Genomic DNA, 19,725 nt, shown 5'->3' with positions numbered 1-19,725 from the left:
GTGGTTCCAGCAAATTAATAGTGTAAATGACATGTGAAAAACGATATCTTTGTATCCTGTATCACAAAACGCGATTAATTGTCAAAGCTCTGCAAATTATCCGTGCACCTTCCGCAACAGGTTGCAAATCCAGCTAACTGAATTACAAAGAACGGTCCCCAGGGTGTGTCTGTCCGTGTTCTGTCTTTTGTGTCCTGTCGCTCTGGGTGAGGAATCCATCTGGTTCGACCCATGACTGTGCTTGGCACGATGTGACTGGTCCAGGAAGTGCTGCATCCTTGTGGGTGACTGCTTTAAATCTCACTGGTCATGTGTGAATCAAGAGTAACTTACTGTGTTGTAAGTTTTAAGAATGTTTTTTTAAGATGGGAACATAATTTCTTTTTCCACCCAGCAAAGTTCAAACATATGACAAACTTAGTAAGAGTCAGTAGTTCAGCTACATCATAAATGAAAATAAAAACTTCCCATAGTTATATATATTAACTACAAGCATGAATAACCTATAAACAATAGCACAGCTTCTATATCCCACTGTAGTCTGACAGCAATGCTTTGGCCGGCCTTAGAAGGACAATATGATGCAGGGTCAGATAGGTGAAAAAGCATGGCACGTATGGCAGGATCAAGATTTTGAGAGGACACCAGAATCTCATGTAAGGAGGCAAGTGGCATAGCCTGTGTCTGGGTGGCAGTGTCACTAACTGCAGTAGTTAGTTGGGTGGGTGGGAAAAAGAGGAGTTATTCATAAAAACTTAATAAAAATTAAGACCACTCCTCTTATTGAACAGAAAAACAGAACTGTCAAATGTGGACTATTAAATATTAGGTCCCTTTCATCTAAATCTTTGTTAGTAAATGATTTGATAACTGATCACCAAATTGACCTACTTTATCTCACTGAAACCTGGTTACAGCAGGATGAATATGTCAGTCTGAATGAATCAACCCCCCTCAGTCATAAAAATTATCATGTTCCTCGAAGCACAGGTCGAGGTGGAGGAGTAGCTGCAATCTTCCACTCAAACTTATTATTAAACTGTCATCCTCAGAACAGTTATAACTCATTTGAGAGCCTCACTCTTAGTCTCTCACATCCAAACTGGAAAACACAAAAACCAGCTACTCCTCCACCTCGTTTTAGACTGAGTCTCTGCATCTTGGTCCCCACTCTGGACCACTCTTGGCTAATAAACTCGGCCAAATTCCTAGAGATGAGAGCTGCACCATTCAAAGTGGGATGGATGCCGTCTCTCGCTACCAGACCGGGTTTTCCCCAGAAAGTGGCCCAATTGTCTATGAAGCCCACATCGTTTGCTGGACACCACCTAGACAGCCAGCGACGGAACGACGACATGCGGCTAAACATGTCATCGCTGGTCAGATTGGGGAGGGGTCCAGAGAAAACTACGGAGTCCGACATTAATTTGGCAAAGTTACACACCGACTCAACATTAATTTCAGTGACCTCCGATTGGCGTAATCGGGTGTCATTGCTGCCGACGTGAATAACAATTTTCCCATATTTCCGATTAGCCTTAGCCAGCAGCTTCAGATTTGACTCGATGTCGCCCGCTCTGGCCCCAGGAAACATTTGACTATGGTCGCTGGTGTCTCTATTTTCACGTTCCTGACTATGGAATCGCCAATTATCAGAGTTGGTTTCTCAGCGGGTGTGTCGCTGAGCGGGGAAAATCTATTAGAAACGTGAACAGGCAGGTGATGAGCCGTGGGCTTCTGCTTAGGAGTACGTTTCCGTCGGACCGTCGCCCAGGCTAATTCTCCGAGCTGCTCCGGGCTGAATGTAAACAGCTGCAGTGTGCAGTTCAAGCCTGTTGGATCATTGTGTGGATCGAGTCTTAACCTAGTAACCTAGTAACCTAGTAACCTACATATGTCAGTGACATAAATATACTTGTCTGCTCATGTTAGCTGTTCCTGTCACACATTACCACAGTTAACTGCATTACAAAAATCAAACTGGACAGTTTGGGTCTCACTGGCCCAAAAGATAAAAGTGGGCACATCATTAGCTCTCTTTGTCCTAGGTTTTGTTTTGGTGTTGTTCATGGCATTACCTGGCTGTAGCAATTCCTTCTCAAGGGAGGAAAAGATACCAGGTCTTATCTCAGTGGAGTTAGTAGCGCTCTCCGGCTGTTGCAAACCCTTCTCAAAGAGAAACAAAATCAACATAACTGTGGTCAGCGATATGACAGTCAATATGCTCATTGTCAGTGTCACCCCACAAAATAGTCAAAATAGTGCCAGGGTCAATATATTGGACCCTCCATGGCAAAATGTACCTCTGAGCAGTCTTCTCCCCAGGTCACTCTACTCCTCACCCACCTAATTCCTCTGGGTGTGGTTGGTTTCTTCACTGGTTTGAGACGAGTGGTCCCTATTGGTCCCACCCCCCTTTGTAGCCAGACTTCACCACAGGTTAGTTGGAGTTTAGAGTGAGTCCCTGCTGGTTTGACATAATTACTCAGACAGTACTTTTACCTCTTTACAGTGTGTTAAATGAATCCAGGAAGGTCTTTCAGCAATTCTCACAGCTGTGGGTGTGGACACCAATACTTGGTAAGGTCCTAGGTCACCCTAGGTCCAGAGAATACCAATACTTCCTCTTGATGATTTTTACAAAGACCTAGTCTCCTCGTTTCACTCTAGTCAGGTTCAGGCTCAGCACCCTCCTGTTGTGCATTCATCACAGATACAACATTTTTATTATTCAACATTTTTGCCATATAATCGGCAATGGTCTCAGTCATGTGAGCATCCTCCTTAACGAATGGTTTTAACTCAGGAAGATGACTTTTTTGCACATTAGCATGCGTCAGTACAGCTGCATAACTAAATAAACTTTTAGGTAACACTACTTTGTTATCTTCACATTTTCAAATGTTGTCATCTAATTTATACTCATTTCTCTTTTTTATCCATGAGTCTTTTCATTCCTAAGGTTCACTGTTCTGCATGTCTTTAAGTATCTGCTCATTAAAATGTTCAACTATAACTGTAGCTTGTAAAGGCAGTGGTTTCTGTGCTACTGATTTAGCAACTTCGTCAGCTTTACAATTACCAAAAGAAATCATGTCTATTCCTCACATTTGTGTCGAACTTACAATTAGCAACGTCTTTAGGCAGCTGCACAGCATCTAACAGCTGGAAAATAAGATCTTTGTGTGTGATGGTCTTACCAGATGATGTAATCATTCCTCTGTTCGTCCACTGCTGAGCAAACACATGTACATGGACATGTACAGTTGAAAATTCATAGTTGCTATCCATACAGATGTTAATTATTTAATTATTTTATTTGTCCCTAATTCACATGCTTCAGTTAAGGCAATAGGTCTCACTGCCTGCATTGATAAATGAGATGGTAGAGATTAAGCTTTAAAGAAATCTTTAAGGGTTACAACAGTATATCCTGTAGAATTAGATACGTTTGATTTTTTTTTTTTTTTTTTCCAAGATCCATCTACAAACATTGTTATTTCAGCATCTTTATAAGGTGTGTCAGTTTGGTCAACCCTGGGCAACACTCTATTTTCAGTTTCAGCAATACAATCGTGGCCGACCATCCTCAGCTATAGGCATTAATGTCTAAACCAGTGGATTAAAGGCTGTACATCGTTTAGTAGTGAGATGTGACTGTGAAAGCAATGTAGTCATGCAGGATAGATGTTTAGCTGGTGACATGTATGCTAATCTTGTTTTGCAACAACAGGAAAGAGACTGCATGTAGAACCTCTAGTGTCAGAGGATGGAACAACATGATGTTTGCTGAAGCCTGGACTGTCATGGAGGCTGCAATAACAGCTTGAATACACACAGGCATTGCTCTTGATCTTGAATCCAACTGGGTAGAAGGCCTGTTTTGTCCCCATAAGGCTGAGTCAGCACTGAAGTCATGTGACCATTTTCACAATCTACAATTTGCATAAAACAGTTTTCATAGTTAGGCAGTCGTAAAACAGAGGTGCTGGTCAGGGTCTTTTTAAGATCATTTAAGGCTTTTTCTGCAATTTCAGTCATTTTATTTTATCATAAGTTGCCATAGGTGTGTCACAAATGAATTTCAACAATGGACTAGACAACTCTGAATAGTTTGGTATCCATGCTCTGCAGAAGTTTGTCATACCTAACATCTGTCTTTTAATTTGTGGCCTTAGTACTTTAAGATAGCTTCCTTTCTGTGTGAGTCTAGAGCTCTCTTGTTGTGAGAGCTTGAAACCTAGGTATTTAACTCAGGCACTGAGGTATTTAACTAACTTTTTTCACAGCTGTAGTTTGTTCTTACTCACTTTTTGTCCCTATTCTGATAGAAACTTAAGCAGAGCTGTGGTGTCTGTTTTACATCATTCTTGTGTTTCAGAGCATATCAAAATATCATCTACATACTAAAGTATTTGACTTCCTGAAAACTTAGCTAAGAATTGATTTACAAGCTTTTGTACCAAAAAGCAATCTTATCTTATTTTCAAGCCTTGCACCAGCAATGTTACTATGCTTTTCTTCTAAAAGCACAATGCTTTTCTTCTTAAAGCATAATTTAAGTTACTCCTTCATGGCTCAAATGTCAGTCAGATGTGAGTATTGTAGCTGTTCAGTGTGTGTATTTTGCGTCTGACCTTTTTTTGTTGTCTAGTCATGCAGAGTAGCCTGCTCCTCCCTCCTGCTGCTGTCATGGAAATTTCTCTAAGTTTGAGAGTTGCTAATTCTCAGCAACAACCACAAGTGTGATGAATCATCTCAGGTTTAATCACAGGCGCCCGGAGAGGAGTCTTTGCAGAAATCCTCTGACTTTGTGTTACAGCATCAGGTTTATATATCTTTGTCAAAAGGGGTGGACTCATATTGGAAAAGGTGTCCTCTATTTTCAGGCCTCTACCAGCACTAAACAAATTGTTGGCAGTTATTTACAAGCCTCTAAAACCATAAAACACTAAAAACCACATACCATGCATGGGTTAAGTAAATATATCCAAGTGACCCTTTGACATGGTGTAAAACCCCCACACCGCTCAGGGCGTGTCTTTCTCTGTGGGCAGTTCTTAGCCCAGTGGCCTGTTTTTCCACAGACGTAGCAGTAGTCATGATTAACTATCTGCTGTCTGCCAGGTCTCCGGCCACGACCTCGTCCCCGCCCCCTGCCCCGGCCGTCAAGCCATAGCTTGTCTCCCTGAAAATAACACTCAGAAACCATTTCATTATCATAGTTAGTGAAAAACACTTCAGCTGTTTTTCTAACTTTATTTTGTGCCTTTTCTCTTTATTGGAGGACAGTAGCCACATGCACAGCATAATTTTTAGTCTCTGTCAGGACACAAGTTCACCAGCCAATTTGATGCTTTCGAATAAATCCTGAAATTTCAGGTTTAAGGCCATTTAAGAAGGCATTCTTTAACTGCTGCACATAAGGCCCATCCCCATTCTGTGCAGCACCTTCAGGTACTGATATTCCACTGTGAGTGTTAAACACCTCTTTCAGTCTGTTAAAATAAGCCAGCACTCCCTCACTATCTTCAGCATAAGGAGGTTGAGGCCGAGGCACAGGACCAGAAGGAGCTGTGGGAGGAAATATTGCTCCACCAACAGCACCCTCTTCTCCCTGGGCGTACGGAGGAAGCTGTGCCGGTGGTGGATTATTAGGATGAGGAGGTGGTCTACAGACATTGTTTGATCATCTGTAAATTCAACAGTTTGCCCTAAATATAATGTTGGTGAAGAGGAACTGTGAACTGTGTTTCTATTTGCTTCTGTCTCTCTTCTTCCTTTCTCTCTTTCCCTCTCCATCTACTCTCGGCCTCCTTACCTCCTTTCTGCCTCAATTCTTGTGATGCAAACAGCCCTTCTTTTCTCTGATCCTTATGATTTCCCTTAGTCTTACTTTTTATGTCCTTCACTAAGTTTCTATAGTCATCACAGTTTAACTTCCCTGAAAAACCATATTTATTTTTCCATTTTTCTAATTTTTCTATGTTTCTGGGGTCCGTATAATGCATCAATTTTGTGTCCCTGGTGACTAGTTCTTCTAATTTATTATTCTTATTACCCATTTTATTTCTTTATATTCACTTACTATTGTTTATACTCACTACTATTTAATTAATTAATTTAATTTTTTCAATTTTTATGTTATATATTTTTTTTATCTTTGGTACCAATAATCTCTCTTGGCCTTATGCTCAAAAGCACTTTTAATGCTGCACCGGGGTTCTTTTTGTTTCAGGTCGCGGGGTTATTTTACTTTGGGTCTCCTATAGACTGCTTTATGGGTCCATCCCAAGTTTCTGATTTCCTGAGAGCCCTGCTCTGTTTTACCTGAATACATTTGAGTCAGTGTCCCCGAGGCCACACAAATTACAGTTTTGTTTGACTTTCGTAACTCAAGTCATGTCCCTGATATTTTTAGCTAGCATTTCGTTTTGAAGCTGCTACCCCCTCAGTTTGATATGAGCTAGTAACCCACTGAAACTCTACTCAGCTTGCATGACCTCGACGACCTAGGACCCACCTGGGGCTCCCAGGGAGCCAGAAACTGCCAGAGACTCCCTTCACACAAAAATCAATAATTTCACTCTGTTTTGTTTTCAGTCCCTATTCAATTCACTTATTCACTTATAAATTCCTCTTACCTTACAGGAGTCCATCTCTGGTCTCTCTTTACAAAATTCAATTGTGTCACTCCTCTCCAGCAGATCCCAGCCTCTCAATGCTCCAAACCATTCCCTTATGGGACCGGGGCGGAGTACTTTCAGTCAGGAGCTTTAGACTCCCCTGTGCATGGTTTGTAGGTCCAAACCTGAAAGGAAGAGGAGATATTGCAATCACGGATGAGCCCCCAAGTTTGTTAAGTAAATTCTTTAACAGGTAAATTCTTCTCTAACAGTATATAAGCAGGGATCTTGATATGGCATTTCAGTCTACCGTGGAGTAACTCACCTTGTCTGTACGGTGTTTTGTGAATAAACACCTGTGCACTTGAAGCCAGCTGCCATTCTTTTGTGACCTTACTGAGAAGAATTGCACTTGACACAGTCAAAGTCAGAGTGGAATCGTTAAAAAAGCATCAAGGTTGTCCAGACACAACAGGCCATGTCATGTGCAGCAACGAGAATTCGGTAGCGTGGACCGCCATGCATGCGGACGACCAAAGAAACGATTGGTGGACAGGATTGTCGACGATTTGCACATGTGAACGTTGCCCCGGAAGACGCCTTGATTCAAGCCAAATGGACATGGGCGTGCTGACAAGCCTTCTCACCCCTATGGGTGGTGTGTGTGTCTTCCTCAATCTTGGGTCCTCTGGGGAGTTTGAGGGTTCTTCGCAGTATCTTAGCTGTTCCTAGCACTGCGCTCTTCTGGACTGAGAGCTCTGATGTTGTTCCTGGGATCTGTTGGAGCCACTCTCCCAGTTTGGGGGTCACAGCCCCAAGGGTGCCAATTACCATGGGGACCACTGTTGCCTTCACCTTCCACATCTTTTCTAGCTCTTCTTTAAGCCCTTGGTATTTCTCCAGCTTCTCATGTTCCTTCTTTCTGATGTTGCTGTCACTTGGAATTACTACATCTACCACTACGGCTTTCTTCTGCTGTTTGTCCACCACTATGATGTCCGGTTGGGTAGCCATCACCAGTTTTGTCGGTCTGTATCTATATATATATATATATATATATATATATATGTATATATAAGTCTGTGAGTATATGAAAACAGAGAGCTACTACTGTGCTATGGCTATAGTAACTGTACTATAGTACTGCCTAATAAATCACATTAAATTTACATTTAGAACAGGTGACCCCTATTTTAATGATACACAGGATGAACTATCTATCTATGTACTATCTATCACTTTTAGCGGTTGCTTTCACATTTTCCAGAAAACACCCAAATTATGCTGAACCACAAAAGATTTCTGTGCTGTTTAGAAGTGTTGTAGTTTGCCTGTTGTAGCGAACCTTAACCCTACTATAATTAGTCATCATTTTAACAAACTATCCAACAATTCTCTCAACTGACCATTATTTTAAAACCATTAGTGTTTGAAAATGTTAAAACATCTGTGCATTGTCTACAGTCTGTTTACAGTGCTTCTTTTACTGATTAAGGAGTCTTAAAATTGACAAACGCCACATGTAAAGTAGTAGATAGGCCAAATATACAATCATAAACTTTTATTATTATACAGTGAGTTAAAATGAGTTTAAATATAATTGATATTAGCTTGTATGCAAGAAGGAAAGTGGGAATGCTGCAAGGAGAACATGGGAATACATTTGTGGAAAAGTGAAAAAAATGAATCAAAATATAGTTTTTTTGTTGTGGTCTTATGTTTCTGTTTCCTGTTCACCTTTTATTTTGGTGTCTAGTTTCCTTTAGCGCCTGTGATGGTTTGTAGGTAACTTTGTCCCTTTAGTTTATTAGTTTCACCTGTGTGTCATTAGTCTCGTTTCTGAATGTATTTAAACCTCCTGTGTTTCTTTGTTCTTCGTTGGAGCATTGATGCTGGTTACTGTCAGTAGGGAAAGGGTTTTTGTTTGTATCAAGTGGTGAGATTAAATGTTTTGTGCCTTAGCCTGGTCAAGCCAGGTATTATAAATGTTTGTGTGTCCTGCGCTTCTCTTTCACCATCACACCAGCATGCCATAACATTTTTGAAAATCAGTTTTCAATGTTATGTATTTTTTGTTTCAGTATGTTTTGTTGTGACCATCAGCTTTTCCATATTTTGTATTGTACCAAAAAAACTGAAGTGATTCCAATTTTCAAGTAGCTGTTCCCAGGAGTGATTTTAGACCCTTTTTAGGGGTGGTCATCATCTAAGCACCCATAAAAAATAAAGATAATTATTCATCATTAGGGCCATTATTAACTAATGTCAGCTTTTGCCAACATGTTAATTTTGTGGACTAGTTTTGTAATCACCATGCATGTAAAAGCAATGTAGAGGAAGGTGGTGGTGGATTTCAGGGTGGAGAATAAATTCACAAGTAAGTTGAAAAGCAAATACAGTTGCTGACTGTCCTGACAGTGAACACTGGTTCATTATTACTATGACTTAGAAAGTGTGTGTTTACGGTTCCATGGTGTGAATACTGAGCTACTGTAACTGATGCACTTTTTTTATTTTAATGCTACAAAATAGCAATAGTGTGTAGTATTATAAAGCACTGCAATTATTCTTCTTCATTAATGAAAGAAAACTCAGTTGTATGTTTACAATAGACATAAGGGTAACTTTGCTCCACATGGCAAATGAACAAACCACTGCTAAGTTGCATGCAGTTTTAATGATGAAATTACACATGCACTGACTATGCAGTTACACCAAGGATTTATTGACACATTTATGGACAGTGAATCCAGGCATTGGGCAAAACTTCAATAACTGGAAATCTGTTCTTCCTTAGATGGATATATGATTTTTTTTATTATTATTTCAAAGAAAACAACCAGGTTGTGGTGAGAAAGGTCAAAATTACATTACCTGACTGCATTGCTCATAGCAACCCAATATTCATATAAAATAATGCTATAAATCGATATGGATCAATTCACATTGCGCATTAGATTATAGATTCTGTCATTGCATGTTAAGTTTGCTATTTGGTTGACAGCACAAAGAAGCAGAGAGGAGGACAGTGATGGAGACAAGGGGAGAGAGCAGGGTTTAGTCACCAGATAGACCATTGGGAGAGAGCATAAAGCCCTGTATAAATGCCACATTCTCCTTAAGGGCTGAGCACCCCTAAAAGCCTGATACTACATTCGCCCCTGGCTGTTCCTGAAATGTTTACCCATATGTCCAATGTAAACAATACTTCAGTGTCTTCAAAAGCTAAACTGTAATTTAATTTTAATTTCCAAGAAAATAAACTCAGACCGCTCTTTTACTTGGCTTTTTGAGGAGTCAATGAGCATAAACTATTTTGAAGCTGGCTCAAGCACATTTGAACATATCAATAATTGATACACATTTGTAAATACAAATTCAAATACTACCACAGCTGCTAATAACCATGTCCCTGTAAGTCTGTCCAGGAAGCCTCAAATAATTTAAGCAAATCCAAAACAACAACAAAAAGAAACAACACAACCTAAAACTGTCATTTTCAAGAACCACAATAAAGATGCAGGAAAGGAAAAAGTACTGAATCTGCAGACTCAACGACCTAAATCATGTTGATTAAATACAATCAATAACTGTATTTGTCACTCAATCATGGTCTGTAAATGTATACTTTGTACAGTATTCATTTAGAGGCACAAAGTTATAGAACAAAGGACATGATGTATTTATCTCCATTGGCTTAAAAAGCAGCTCATAATAAGTTAATTTATGTTACTTTTTTTGTGTTTGACTTTTTTTATAGTAGTATTGACATTTTACAATTTATTCACCCCACACATTCATTGTAAGTATATGAGGAGTATTGAATCAGATTGCAAATAGTTAATATATTATAAAGATGAACCTCAGAAAACACTGGCAGTGCGTAGCTGCAGGAATATTTCATATTTTCAACTGCTGTTCAGTCTGCTCTTATAGCTTATCATTATTTTCATTTTCAGCACTTTGTCTGTTGATATACACTTTTTATAATAATAACACAAATCAAAATACTCAGATTTCATTTGAAGCGCTTCCACTGAGACTGATAGGAAGGTGACTGTTCTAAGTACATATTCAATAGATCTCCTGACCTGATGAGTGAGGCTTTGAGGCTTAAGCTCTGAGTAGCCATACCGGCTAATACACAGTGTTCAGGTATTGTTTTTCCATCAGTCAGTTAGACAGTCAGTCAACAGCTGTTGTTTGAGCACAGCAAGCTGGGGTTCGGATGGAGCCAATTATTCTGATCTTCTTTCTTTGGCAGCTGTTGTTCCTGCTCTGCCGGGATGTGTTGGTGTTGTGGTGCGACATCTTGGCAGCATGGCTTGCTGTCTCTTTGATCTGCAGCTCCAGGTGTCTTTGGATGGCCAGACCAAGCTCTTCAGGGTCCACAGAGGCCCCGTACACTTCCCATGTCATCCCTTCTGCATCCCACTTCACCTCCTTCACTGGGGACTTGAAACCACCACCTGGTCTCTTGCCTCCAACAGTGTCAGTATTTGCAGTCTGGCTGCAAGAGGCCTCACTCCTGTTCTCCTCTGCCAGACATATTTGGGGGAAAACATGAGGTGTGACAGTCTGCCCTGTCTGCACTCCAACATCCCTCAGCTCCTTGTGGGCTGTCATAGTCCCTGTGTCACGAGTCATGGTTCTGACATGGCCAAGGGGACTGCTGCAGCATTCCTCTCCACCAAGGTGTTTTTGGGTTTGTGTTCCAGCACTAGGAAGCAGAGGGTTAATCAAGGAGCAGGTAAGGTTGCAGCATCGGAGCAGATATTTGGCATCCAGGCCTGTCTCACTGACAGAGGAGATTAGGCGAGGCAGGGTGAGGTGGTTCATAGCTGAAGGAGGCGCCACTGCACGCTGCAAGTTGCAGCTTGATTCTACATCTGCCAACTGAGGCAGCAGCTGGGAGGGGGCTGGGATGGGTTGGGGATGGCAATAGGCAGCAAATGTGTCTTCAAAATTGGCATGATGGATACAAGAGTAACACAGTGCCTTGTCACTTTTTAGGGGAACACCATCCAGTGTGACTGCTTCCTTGGGGGATGCAACACACATACACCTGCTCTGAGGCTGCTGTGCACCACTTTCTCCACTGTTGTTCCCCCTGCATATAGTGGTTACAATGTTGCAGTGCTGAAGCTGCATCGGTTGCTTGCAAGCTAACATGGAGAGACTCTCAGCCTCTTGAATACTCTTGTCTCCGACATGGTAAGCAGGTCCACAAGTGTCACTGTGTGGCAGTAAAGTGTCTGAGTGACTCCTGTGAACAGCCAGAGAGGTTAGATTTATACCCTGCACTGTCCTGCTAGCCTGAGGGGTGTCACTGGTTGCGTTCATGACTACCTTCTGGCAATGTGTCCCAACCAGGCTATGGAGGTGGCCTGAAGCCCTTGGGGGCACAAAGTGTTCTGAAAGGCTTTGTTCCTGGTCACTAGGCTCTCTGTTGACCCCCAGACTGCTACAGTTGGGTTGTTTGGCAGGAGTTGTTGAATGTTCTGTGATCTCGCTCTTAGGTTCCGCTGACTCGGAGGGGGTAGATTCCAGGGAAACTGTTCCCCCCAGTGGGTACAGCTCTGACACAGGATGCTCAGCCTCTGCCATGGAAGACCTTTAAAGAAGAAAGAAAACACACTGTGGGTTTGATCAGCTCAGACTCAACAAACATAGAACACTGAAAATCCCATGAATTGGAATTTATTATTTGCTCTTCTGTGTAATAATAACTTGCAGCATAATTAAAAAAATAACAATAGGATTCGTAGAAAGACCACCATCCTCTCTCTGCCTCTTCAAGCACTCCCTCCTAATTCTATGAATGTTTTTGTTCCAAATGAATGCGGAAATGTTGTTTTATTCCTTAAAAAGGCCTTAGGAATAAACACTGGGACAGTTTGGAAAAGAAACAAAAACCTTGCCATAATTGTCATTTTCACAGTTAATTTGGCCATCGAGTGATGAGGGGAGATTCAACCACCCGCTAATGTCCTGTTATTGAGTGCAGCAGTAAAGTTTGGTGAAAAAGGTCTGTATACTTGTAATTTTGCGTAAGTAGGTACAATTGTCCTTTCTCACATGAATGGGAAAGTCTGGAATGACCTATCACTCCAGTACTGATCAATACCAATTACTATCAATACCAATGTTGGTATCAATACTATCGATAGTATTGCTTGCACCTTCAGCTCGTTTTCAATATGTACCCATTTAACTGTAGACTTTCTGCTGGTTATGTGGATGTATAGAATGTGTATATTGCTACAAAAGTCTTGTGTCTAGCATCGTAAAAACACAGGTGAGGGCTAACAGGTTAAGCAGGTGGGACAATAATCTGCTGGCCCTTTCACCGTGTTCATAATAGGTGAGTCGTGATCTCAGATGGAGATCAATGGCATTATTAGTCAGTGTATCAAACTGAAGCAGATTTCTTTCCTTATATAAATCTGCAGAAGGTGAGATTTGGTCTGCTTCTCGAATCCTACTGAAAAGGTCAGAGGCTTGCTTAGTCCTCCCCCTGTTCTCCCAGTGACATACGTTATAATCTGACCACTCAGATATGCTTCTAAAGCATATTATAGTATACAGTAACTGTTTTAAGGTGATTCATTCAATTCAACAAAAAGGTCTCTTTTTGTATTAATGAAATTCGTAAAATTTTGCTCTGACAGTAATCTGGCATTAAGACACCATATGAATGCTGGCTGTGACTTATCCAGGAAGCAGAGCTTCACGGTTAATGGACAATCTGAAATGACAATGCTGCCTATCCTATCTGCATAATTAGTGGCAGTCATTTTTGGTCATTCAAAAAGTAATTGATTCTTGAATAGGTTTGATGTACTGGGGAAAAGGAAGAAAACTATTTTGAGGACAGATACTTAAATCTCCAAGGGCCCACTACTCCATATGTCTCTAAAAAAGCATTGATGCAGTGTGCACATTTACTTGAAGTGCTTGCTTCCAAGCTGGATCAAGCCATGGTTGGTTCCAGAGCACAGTTTAAGTCCCCTCCTAATATTAAGTTATGTCAGTCCAGCTCAGGTAAGAGAGAGAAAAGATGATTGAAAAAATCTGAATTATCCCAGCTAGGGGCTTACACATTGGCAAGCACTACTGGTCTACCAAAGAGTGTCCCTTGTATAATAACGTATCAGATGTTTTTATCTCGTAGTGTCCCTTGTATAATAACGTATCAGATGTTTTTATCTCGTATAGTATTAGATTCTTCAAAGCATACATCATGGTGCACTAATATAACTATTCTCCTGCTCTTCCTATTAAAAGTAGAGTGAAAAACCCAGGTCCTCTAAGAAGCCTAGGGTGGTCTTTATTTAGCAGATTTGTTTAGTGCAGAAAGGTTATGTGTGGATGCAGTTTTCGCAGATGTCAAAACACTTTATTCCACTTGACTGGGTGACTGAGCCTTCAGACATTCCAATTCACCAAAGTGGTGCCAGCTCTGCCTGTATCTCTACTCACAGATGCCATTAGCAGGACCAATCAGGAAATGTCATGGACTGAGGTGGTTTCTCTCACACCAAATGAAAAGTCATAATGAAATGCAGTTGAAAAAGCAAAGAACCACACAGTATAAAAGTACAAGAACAAAAGCTGATACTACCAGCTATCCTTCTACTAAACTACACTTGACTAAATGCTTACCATGCCAGCTCGCAGGAACCAAGATACAGCTACTCACGTTTCAATCCTACGTATTACTATAATATAGCAACACACTGGCAAGAGAAAAAAAACTACTGTTAGAGCCCACCCATCAAGTGTTGATTAATTTACAATTTAACAAATGTACTAAACTAATAGTGAAAGAGTATAACAAAGAAATGACTGTCTTAAATTTAATGCTCGTGCATATATCAAAATATAGTATTAGATTGTCCTGAGGTTTTTTAAGCTAAGCTCAGCTACCACTCATCTTTCATTGAGCTATACTGGCCAATTCAGCGTCAGTATGCCTTGTATAAAATTGTGTAGCAACATCTTGCTCATTACTGGTCTTTAGACATAAGTCCTCTCAGCACAAAGTCCTTCGCTTCTTTCGGGTCCTTGAGAGTAGTCTCTTTACCATCAGCAGTAGTGAGCTGCAGCTTTGCTGGATATCTCAGGGCATGGTGGACCTCATTGCAGGGGGTTCCTCGTGCTGTTTACTCATGGCCTGCATGAAGTCCGGCAGAACACAGATGCAGTCGCTGTCAGTGGTTGTTATGGATTTGGCCTCCAAGGCTTTCTTCAAAGTTAGTTCCTTCTTGTGACAGTAGGATGCCATCGGTTGGTTTGCTATAGTGAGCCCAATGAGCTTTGTCCAGCGTTGGCTGTTTGTCAAGCCTGAGAGCATCAGCATCAGCTTCAGTGTGTCGGTCATATACTGGGACCGAACCTCCCCCTGCTCACGACCCTCCTTCACTCCGGTAATGCGTAAATTTTATATTATTATTATTATATGTTATTACATATATCATTATATATTATATGTATTTATGTATATTGTTCATTTTTCACATCTTGTTACTTGTACTTCCATGGCATAGAATCTTGTACCTAAGAATTTCACCATCGGTACACTTGTGTACATGATGTGTGACAATAAAGAGATTTGATATTGCAGAGTCAGGATCTTCCCTTCAGGTCCTCGCAGCCCATTTTGGGTCTCACATTGCTGTGTAATAGCTAATTAAACAAATATTGTAACATCTCTGGCTCTGGCTCAGGCCAAACTTTTAGACTGGCTCTTTAAATCATATAGCCAGAGCTCAAACACAAATGTGTATGACCATACCTGACATCTACCAATGACTGCAGATATAGAACTGTTCATGTACTAAGTGGTCCTTGTCAGATTATGATATTCTTTTATGTAAGTCAAATGGCTAAAAGAACTGTATTCCTTGCTTCAATAAGTTTGTGACTGTCATGAATCTTACTTTTTTTCCATGTTTTTATACTCGTATTTTGGCAACACTTTCTTTCACTGGTGCCAGATTGTCTCAAGCTATCAGTTCCTCTATGGCATTCACTGTGCTTTCCTTGAACCTGGGTCTGCTCCTTGACCAAGAAATCTGTGCTATGAAGTAAGTTTATCTGCCACCTGTGTATGACCCCAGCCTATTATCTGGATTCTGAGCTGCCTGTTGGATTGTACCACTCTCTCTGGTCTCCTTTATTATCCTGCCATCTTGTTTTTTTGGTTTTTTTTTTTGGGAATTTGCCTGTTTTGCTGGATTTGATTTTAGGATTGCAGATGGCGCTTAAGCCTGCTTGGTGTACATTCTAGAAACCTCACAAAGACAGCATGTATGCTGGGAAATCATCAGTCGTGAGGATCAGGGCTATCTCCTGCTATTAGTACCTTGAGTACTTAGCTCCTTCCAGTTTTGTCACTCTTTTCTAAACCTGCTTCCTGTACTGCATGAAAGCTACCTTTTCTCTGAGACTACCATCTTATCTGTCCTTTCTGTGACTCCACAGAATATTTTAGCTCACTCCCCACCCTTCATCTGCAAAATCAGACGACTTCATGTATGTGAGTTGACAAAACACTTGTGTCGAGCTATTGGGTCCAGTCTCAAGTCTTATTCCAACAGTGACAGATTAAAGTTTGGGGTTTGGGTAATTTTGCCTTTATGACCTCTACTTTGACCATCTTAAAATACACTAACAATGCCAGTCATCTTTAATTTAGAAAAATGTAAGCTTTCTGCAAATTGTTAACCCAAATACCATGCTTCAACGTATGCTAATAAGTGATTAATGCTTCTACATGGAATTTCATAAGTTAAAGTAAAAGCAGAAATGGATTATAGTATTCATAAATGTTACTAGTGTGTAATCATTAATCTTAGAATGAGACTCTTAAAACTACATAGTGAGCAGGTCTCCTTTCATGGAGGCAGCCATTTTGTACCTCCATGTTTCTACAGTAGCCCAGAATGGACAAACCAACCTGGCTTAATCGTGTTTTGTTGTTACCCTCCCTTGCACCTAGAGACAAGCAAATTAATCTAATTACACTGACTTCATGATAAAAGATAATTAATAAATAGGTTAAATAGGTGATGCATGCATGAAAGTAAGGCAAGTAAGCCTGAATGGAATCAAAGCGTAAGTGCATGTGGTTGTATGAGATGATGAGGACTCTCATATGCACTCACACCAAAGTTGCCTTCTCTAAAGTACTTTAATCTTCTTTTAAGCAAGCAACTTTTGATCCAATGTCTGTTATCACTTCACATGCAGGCCATTAACCTCTTAAGACCTGAGCTTTGGTTTTAGATTTCTTCTAGCTATTTGGGGTTAGGTGGAACCAATAAATATAACAAGCAGATATTATCTTTGAACATGAAGCACTTGTAATTTGTGTACAACAGGCTTCAGTTACACAGAATTAAGTAAGGCAAGGCAAGGCAAATTTATTTGTGTAGCACCATTCATACACTGCGCAATTCAAAGTGCCAAAGTATTATGGTGCAGACAATGAAAAATGTGATGTCCACGTATGTGGACGCCAGGTCCTAGGAGGTTGATGAAAAAAAAGTGCTTGATGAAAGCACAGAGTGGCATTAGATGGGGGAATATTGTGACTCAAACCATACAAACTGGATCAAATCTTCACACATAGCAATGACATCCAATCAGCATTCAAAACCATGGCTATACAATGAACTGGACAAGACTATTAAGAGGGTACCCATGTTTTACATTTCTGCTTGTGTATAGATTGAAGAAACAAGATAGATGCTGTTTATTAGTGAGCTTTTGATAAGTTGGTTCATGTGTTTTTGAACAGCAGATAGTCTGGGTGACTGAGTCTTTATATGCTAGGCTAAACTAATCACAGTGTTACTCTAACTCTGCATAACACATGAATATAAGAGTGTGGTTGTTCTCATCTCAGTCCCATAAGGAACGTAAATAAGTGTGTTACCCACGTGTGGAATTGTAAAGCATCATGAATCTAGTCAGGATGGTGAATCTGACAGTGTGTTCCCTGCATGTGGCGTCTCAGAGGTCTGAATCCCAGTTTTAGCCATTTCATGTAAAGATGCTATTTCTACTGGAATTTTATATATTATATTTTGTCAGATGCTGTTTCAGATTCTTGCTTAATTAGATTAAATGCTATACACATAGAAATTTAGATTCAAGGAATCAGTGTGCGGTGGTTGGTGTTGGTGCTAAAATGACCCCAGGAGGTGGGTTAGAAATTTTTACATTAAACGGTTCTGCAGATCATTCTCAGAGTCATGGCCATGAACACACAAAAACATGCATATATTACGTTCCCACAAACAGATGTAATTGCACTCAAGATGAGTGTATTTCTTAGGAGAAAAGAGGATTTCAGCATTTTCCTCTACTTACCCTTCAAAGTGATCTACTTGCTGCTGAGGCTCTATCCTGCCTTCCTTCCTCCCTTTTGGTTTTGTTGGGTGATGGTTGCAGCTCCTTACAAAACCTTCATCCTCCTCTGCCAGTTCACATCCCCAGTTGACCCTCTTCCTCCCTCTCTATATTTGCCTCCACTTCATTCACCCAGCAACCTGTGATCCCGCTCAGCTCTTTCCTCTACAGCATCCTTTGTCTCTGCAGCGCTATGCCTGTGCGCAAGATGGAGGAAGTCTTGAGATAATCCTCTTTCACATCTGATTACAAATGTGAGGATGCAATCTTCAAATCCCTGCTCAGCAAAAGATGTTGACGCAGTTAGTGCCTGGCTTATCCAGCTGTAGTAAAAGCTGAATAGGGGTGTTGTTGTTGGTGGTGGTGTGTGGGGGGAGGTGGGGTGATAATGAGAGGAGATAGGCAGCCAGTGCCATTGTGCCTCCACCTGGAAAAAGGGGAGCAGGGCTGATGCATCAATGAATGTGTGCGTAGAAGAGAAGGTACTGTAGAGAAAACATTCCCCTGTTCCTTTGTCTCTTTTTGCCACTCCTGTTTTGTATCTTCTCTCACATATACACTTAGTTCACACTCTGACCTCACTGTTCTCTCACTCACCCTCCCACCAACACCAGCCCACTCTCCATCATTATCACTGTTGCTATAGAAACTGCAATACTCAGTGGGCTTGTGTGTGTGTGTGTGTGTGTGTGTGTGTGTGTGTATGCTTTTTTCAGGAGACAACAGACAGCCATTACAAATCAAATGGGAACAGCTCATGCTTGTGGTTGACTCAGCTGCAGCCAGGTTGACACATCAACCCAATGCTTTTCATTTCTATATGTGACAGTATCTGTGATGTCATTCACAGGTTTGAGAAGCCTGGAAATTGGGTTTACCACCATTACTGGAAAAGGAAAACTTTGTGCTTAACTACATTATTTAAATATTATGCATTAGATTTAGGGCTTTTGAATAGAGCTCAACACCATCAGAGCTTCCCAGATGAGAGAAAAATAAGTTTTCTTAGAGCCAACATCTTGTGACCATTATATGTATAGCAACATTTTGGGTCAACTTTGTTCCAAAATTCATCAGACCTTCTAATTCAAATAGCTCCACTGCAAAGCATTAGACTCTGATGGCGTTGAATGATGGTGTGTGAACTTGTGACATAAAGTATTGGATAAAGTTTGTTGTGCAACACCGTTTTCCTTTATTTGACAAGGTTTGGACAGATTTAACAGTTCTGCAGTGCAACACCATCTGGAAATATACTGAGTCACAATAGCATATACTGATTATGATAGTTTTACCATTTACCTTGGAATGTGAAATGAACAACTTTTACACTGACAGGTAGAATTAACCCTACCTGCTTCGTTCATTCAGTGGTCAGAAAGGATAATTGTACATCAGGTGACATGAATAAAGCTGTAATCATTACTATCACTACTCATCAGACATAACAAGCTGGCTGACACATCAGATTTCTGGGGAAGGGGTTTTTTGTGTACACCCTTAGTGGTGGCTGGGTTGTTGGAGTACTGCTCTGAAGCAGTATGGCTCACCTTTATCAAACTGCTTCATTTTTGTCACTGTAGTGGCAATCTAACAACAAAAAAATGCCACTAGGGGAATAAAGGAAGATGTTTCCAACTCATGCCGTAAAAAACAATGTCCGCCAAAAGCATACGTTTAA

The 19,725-nt window shown here is 40.7% G+C and overlaps 1 protein-coding gene across 1 annotated transcript; it reads right to left on the bottom strand.

The window, feature by feature from the left end:
* Positions 1–10,729: 10,729 nt before the first annotated feature.
* On the bottom strand, positions 10,730–12,356 carry LOC113131488 (uncharacterized). The gene has a single exon (XM_026308792.1). The coding sequence runs from the start codon at positions 12,231–12,233 to the stop codon at positions 10,812–10,814; it is 1,422 nt and encodes a 473-aa protein (XP_026164577.1). The 5' UTR covers positions 12,234–12,356; the 3' UTR covers positions 10,730–10,811.
* Positions 12,357–19,725: the final 7,369 nt, after the last annotated feature.

This window comes from Mastacembelus armatus, chromosome 15, assembly GCF_900324485.2.
Source record: "Mastacembelus armatus chromosome 15, fMasArm1.2, whole genome shotgun sequence".
Classification (NCBI taxonomy): domain Eukaryota; kingdom Metazoa; phylum Chordata; class Actinopteri; order Synbranchiformes; family Mastacembelidae; genus Mastacembelus; species Mastacembelus armatus.
This window is presented reverse-complemented; position numbering and strand designations above follow the sequence as displayed.

What these genes read in the sequence shown, in the direction of transcription:
- LOC113131488 (XM_026308792.1), bottom strand. Translation starts at nt 12,233, where the DNA reads ATGGCAGAGGCTGAGCATCCTGTGTCAGAGCTGTACCCACTGGGGGGA.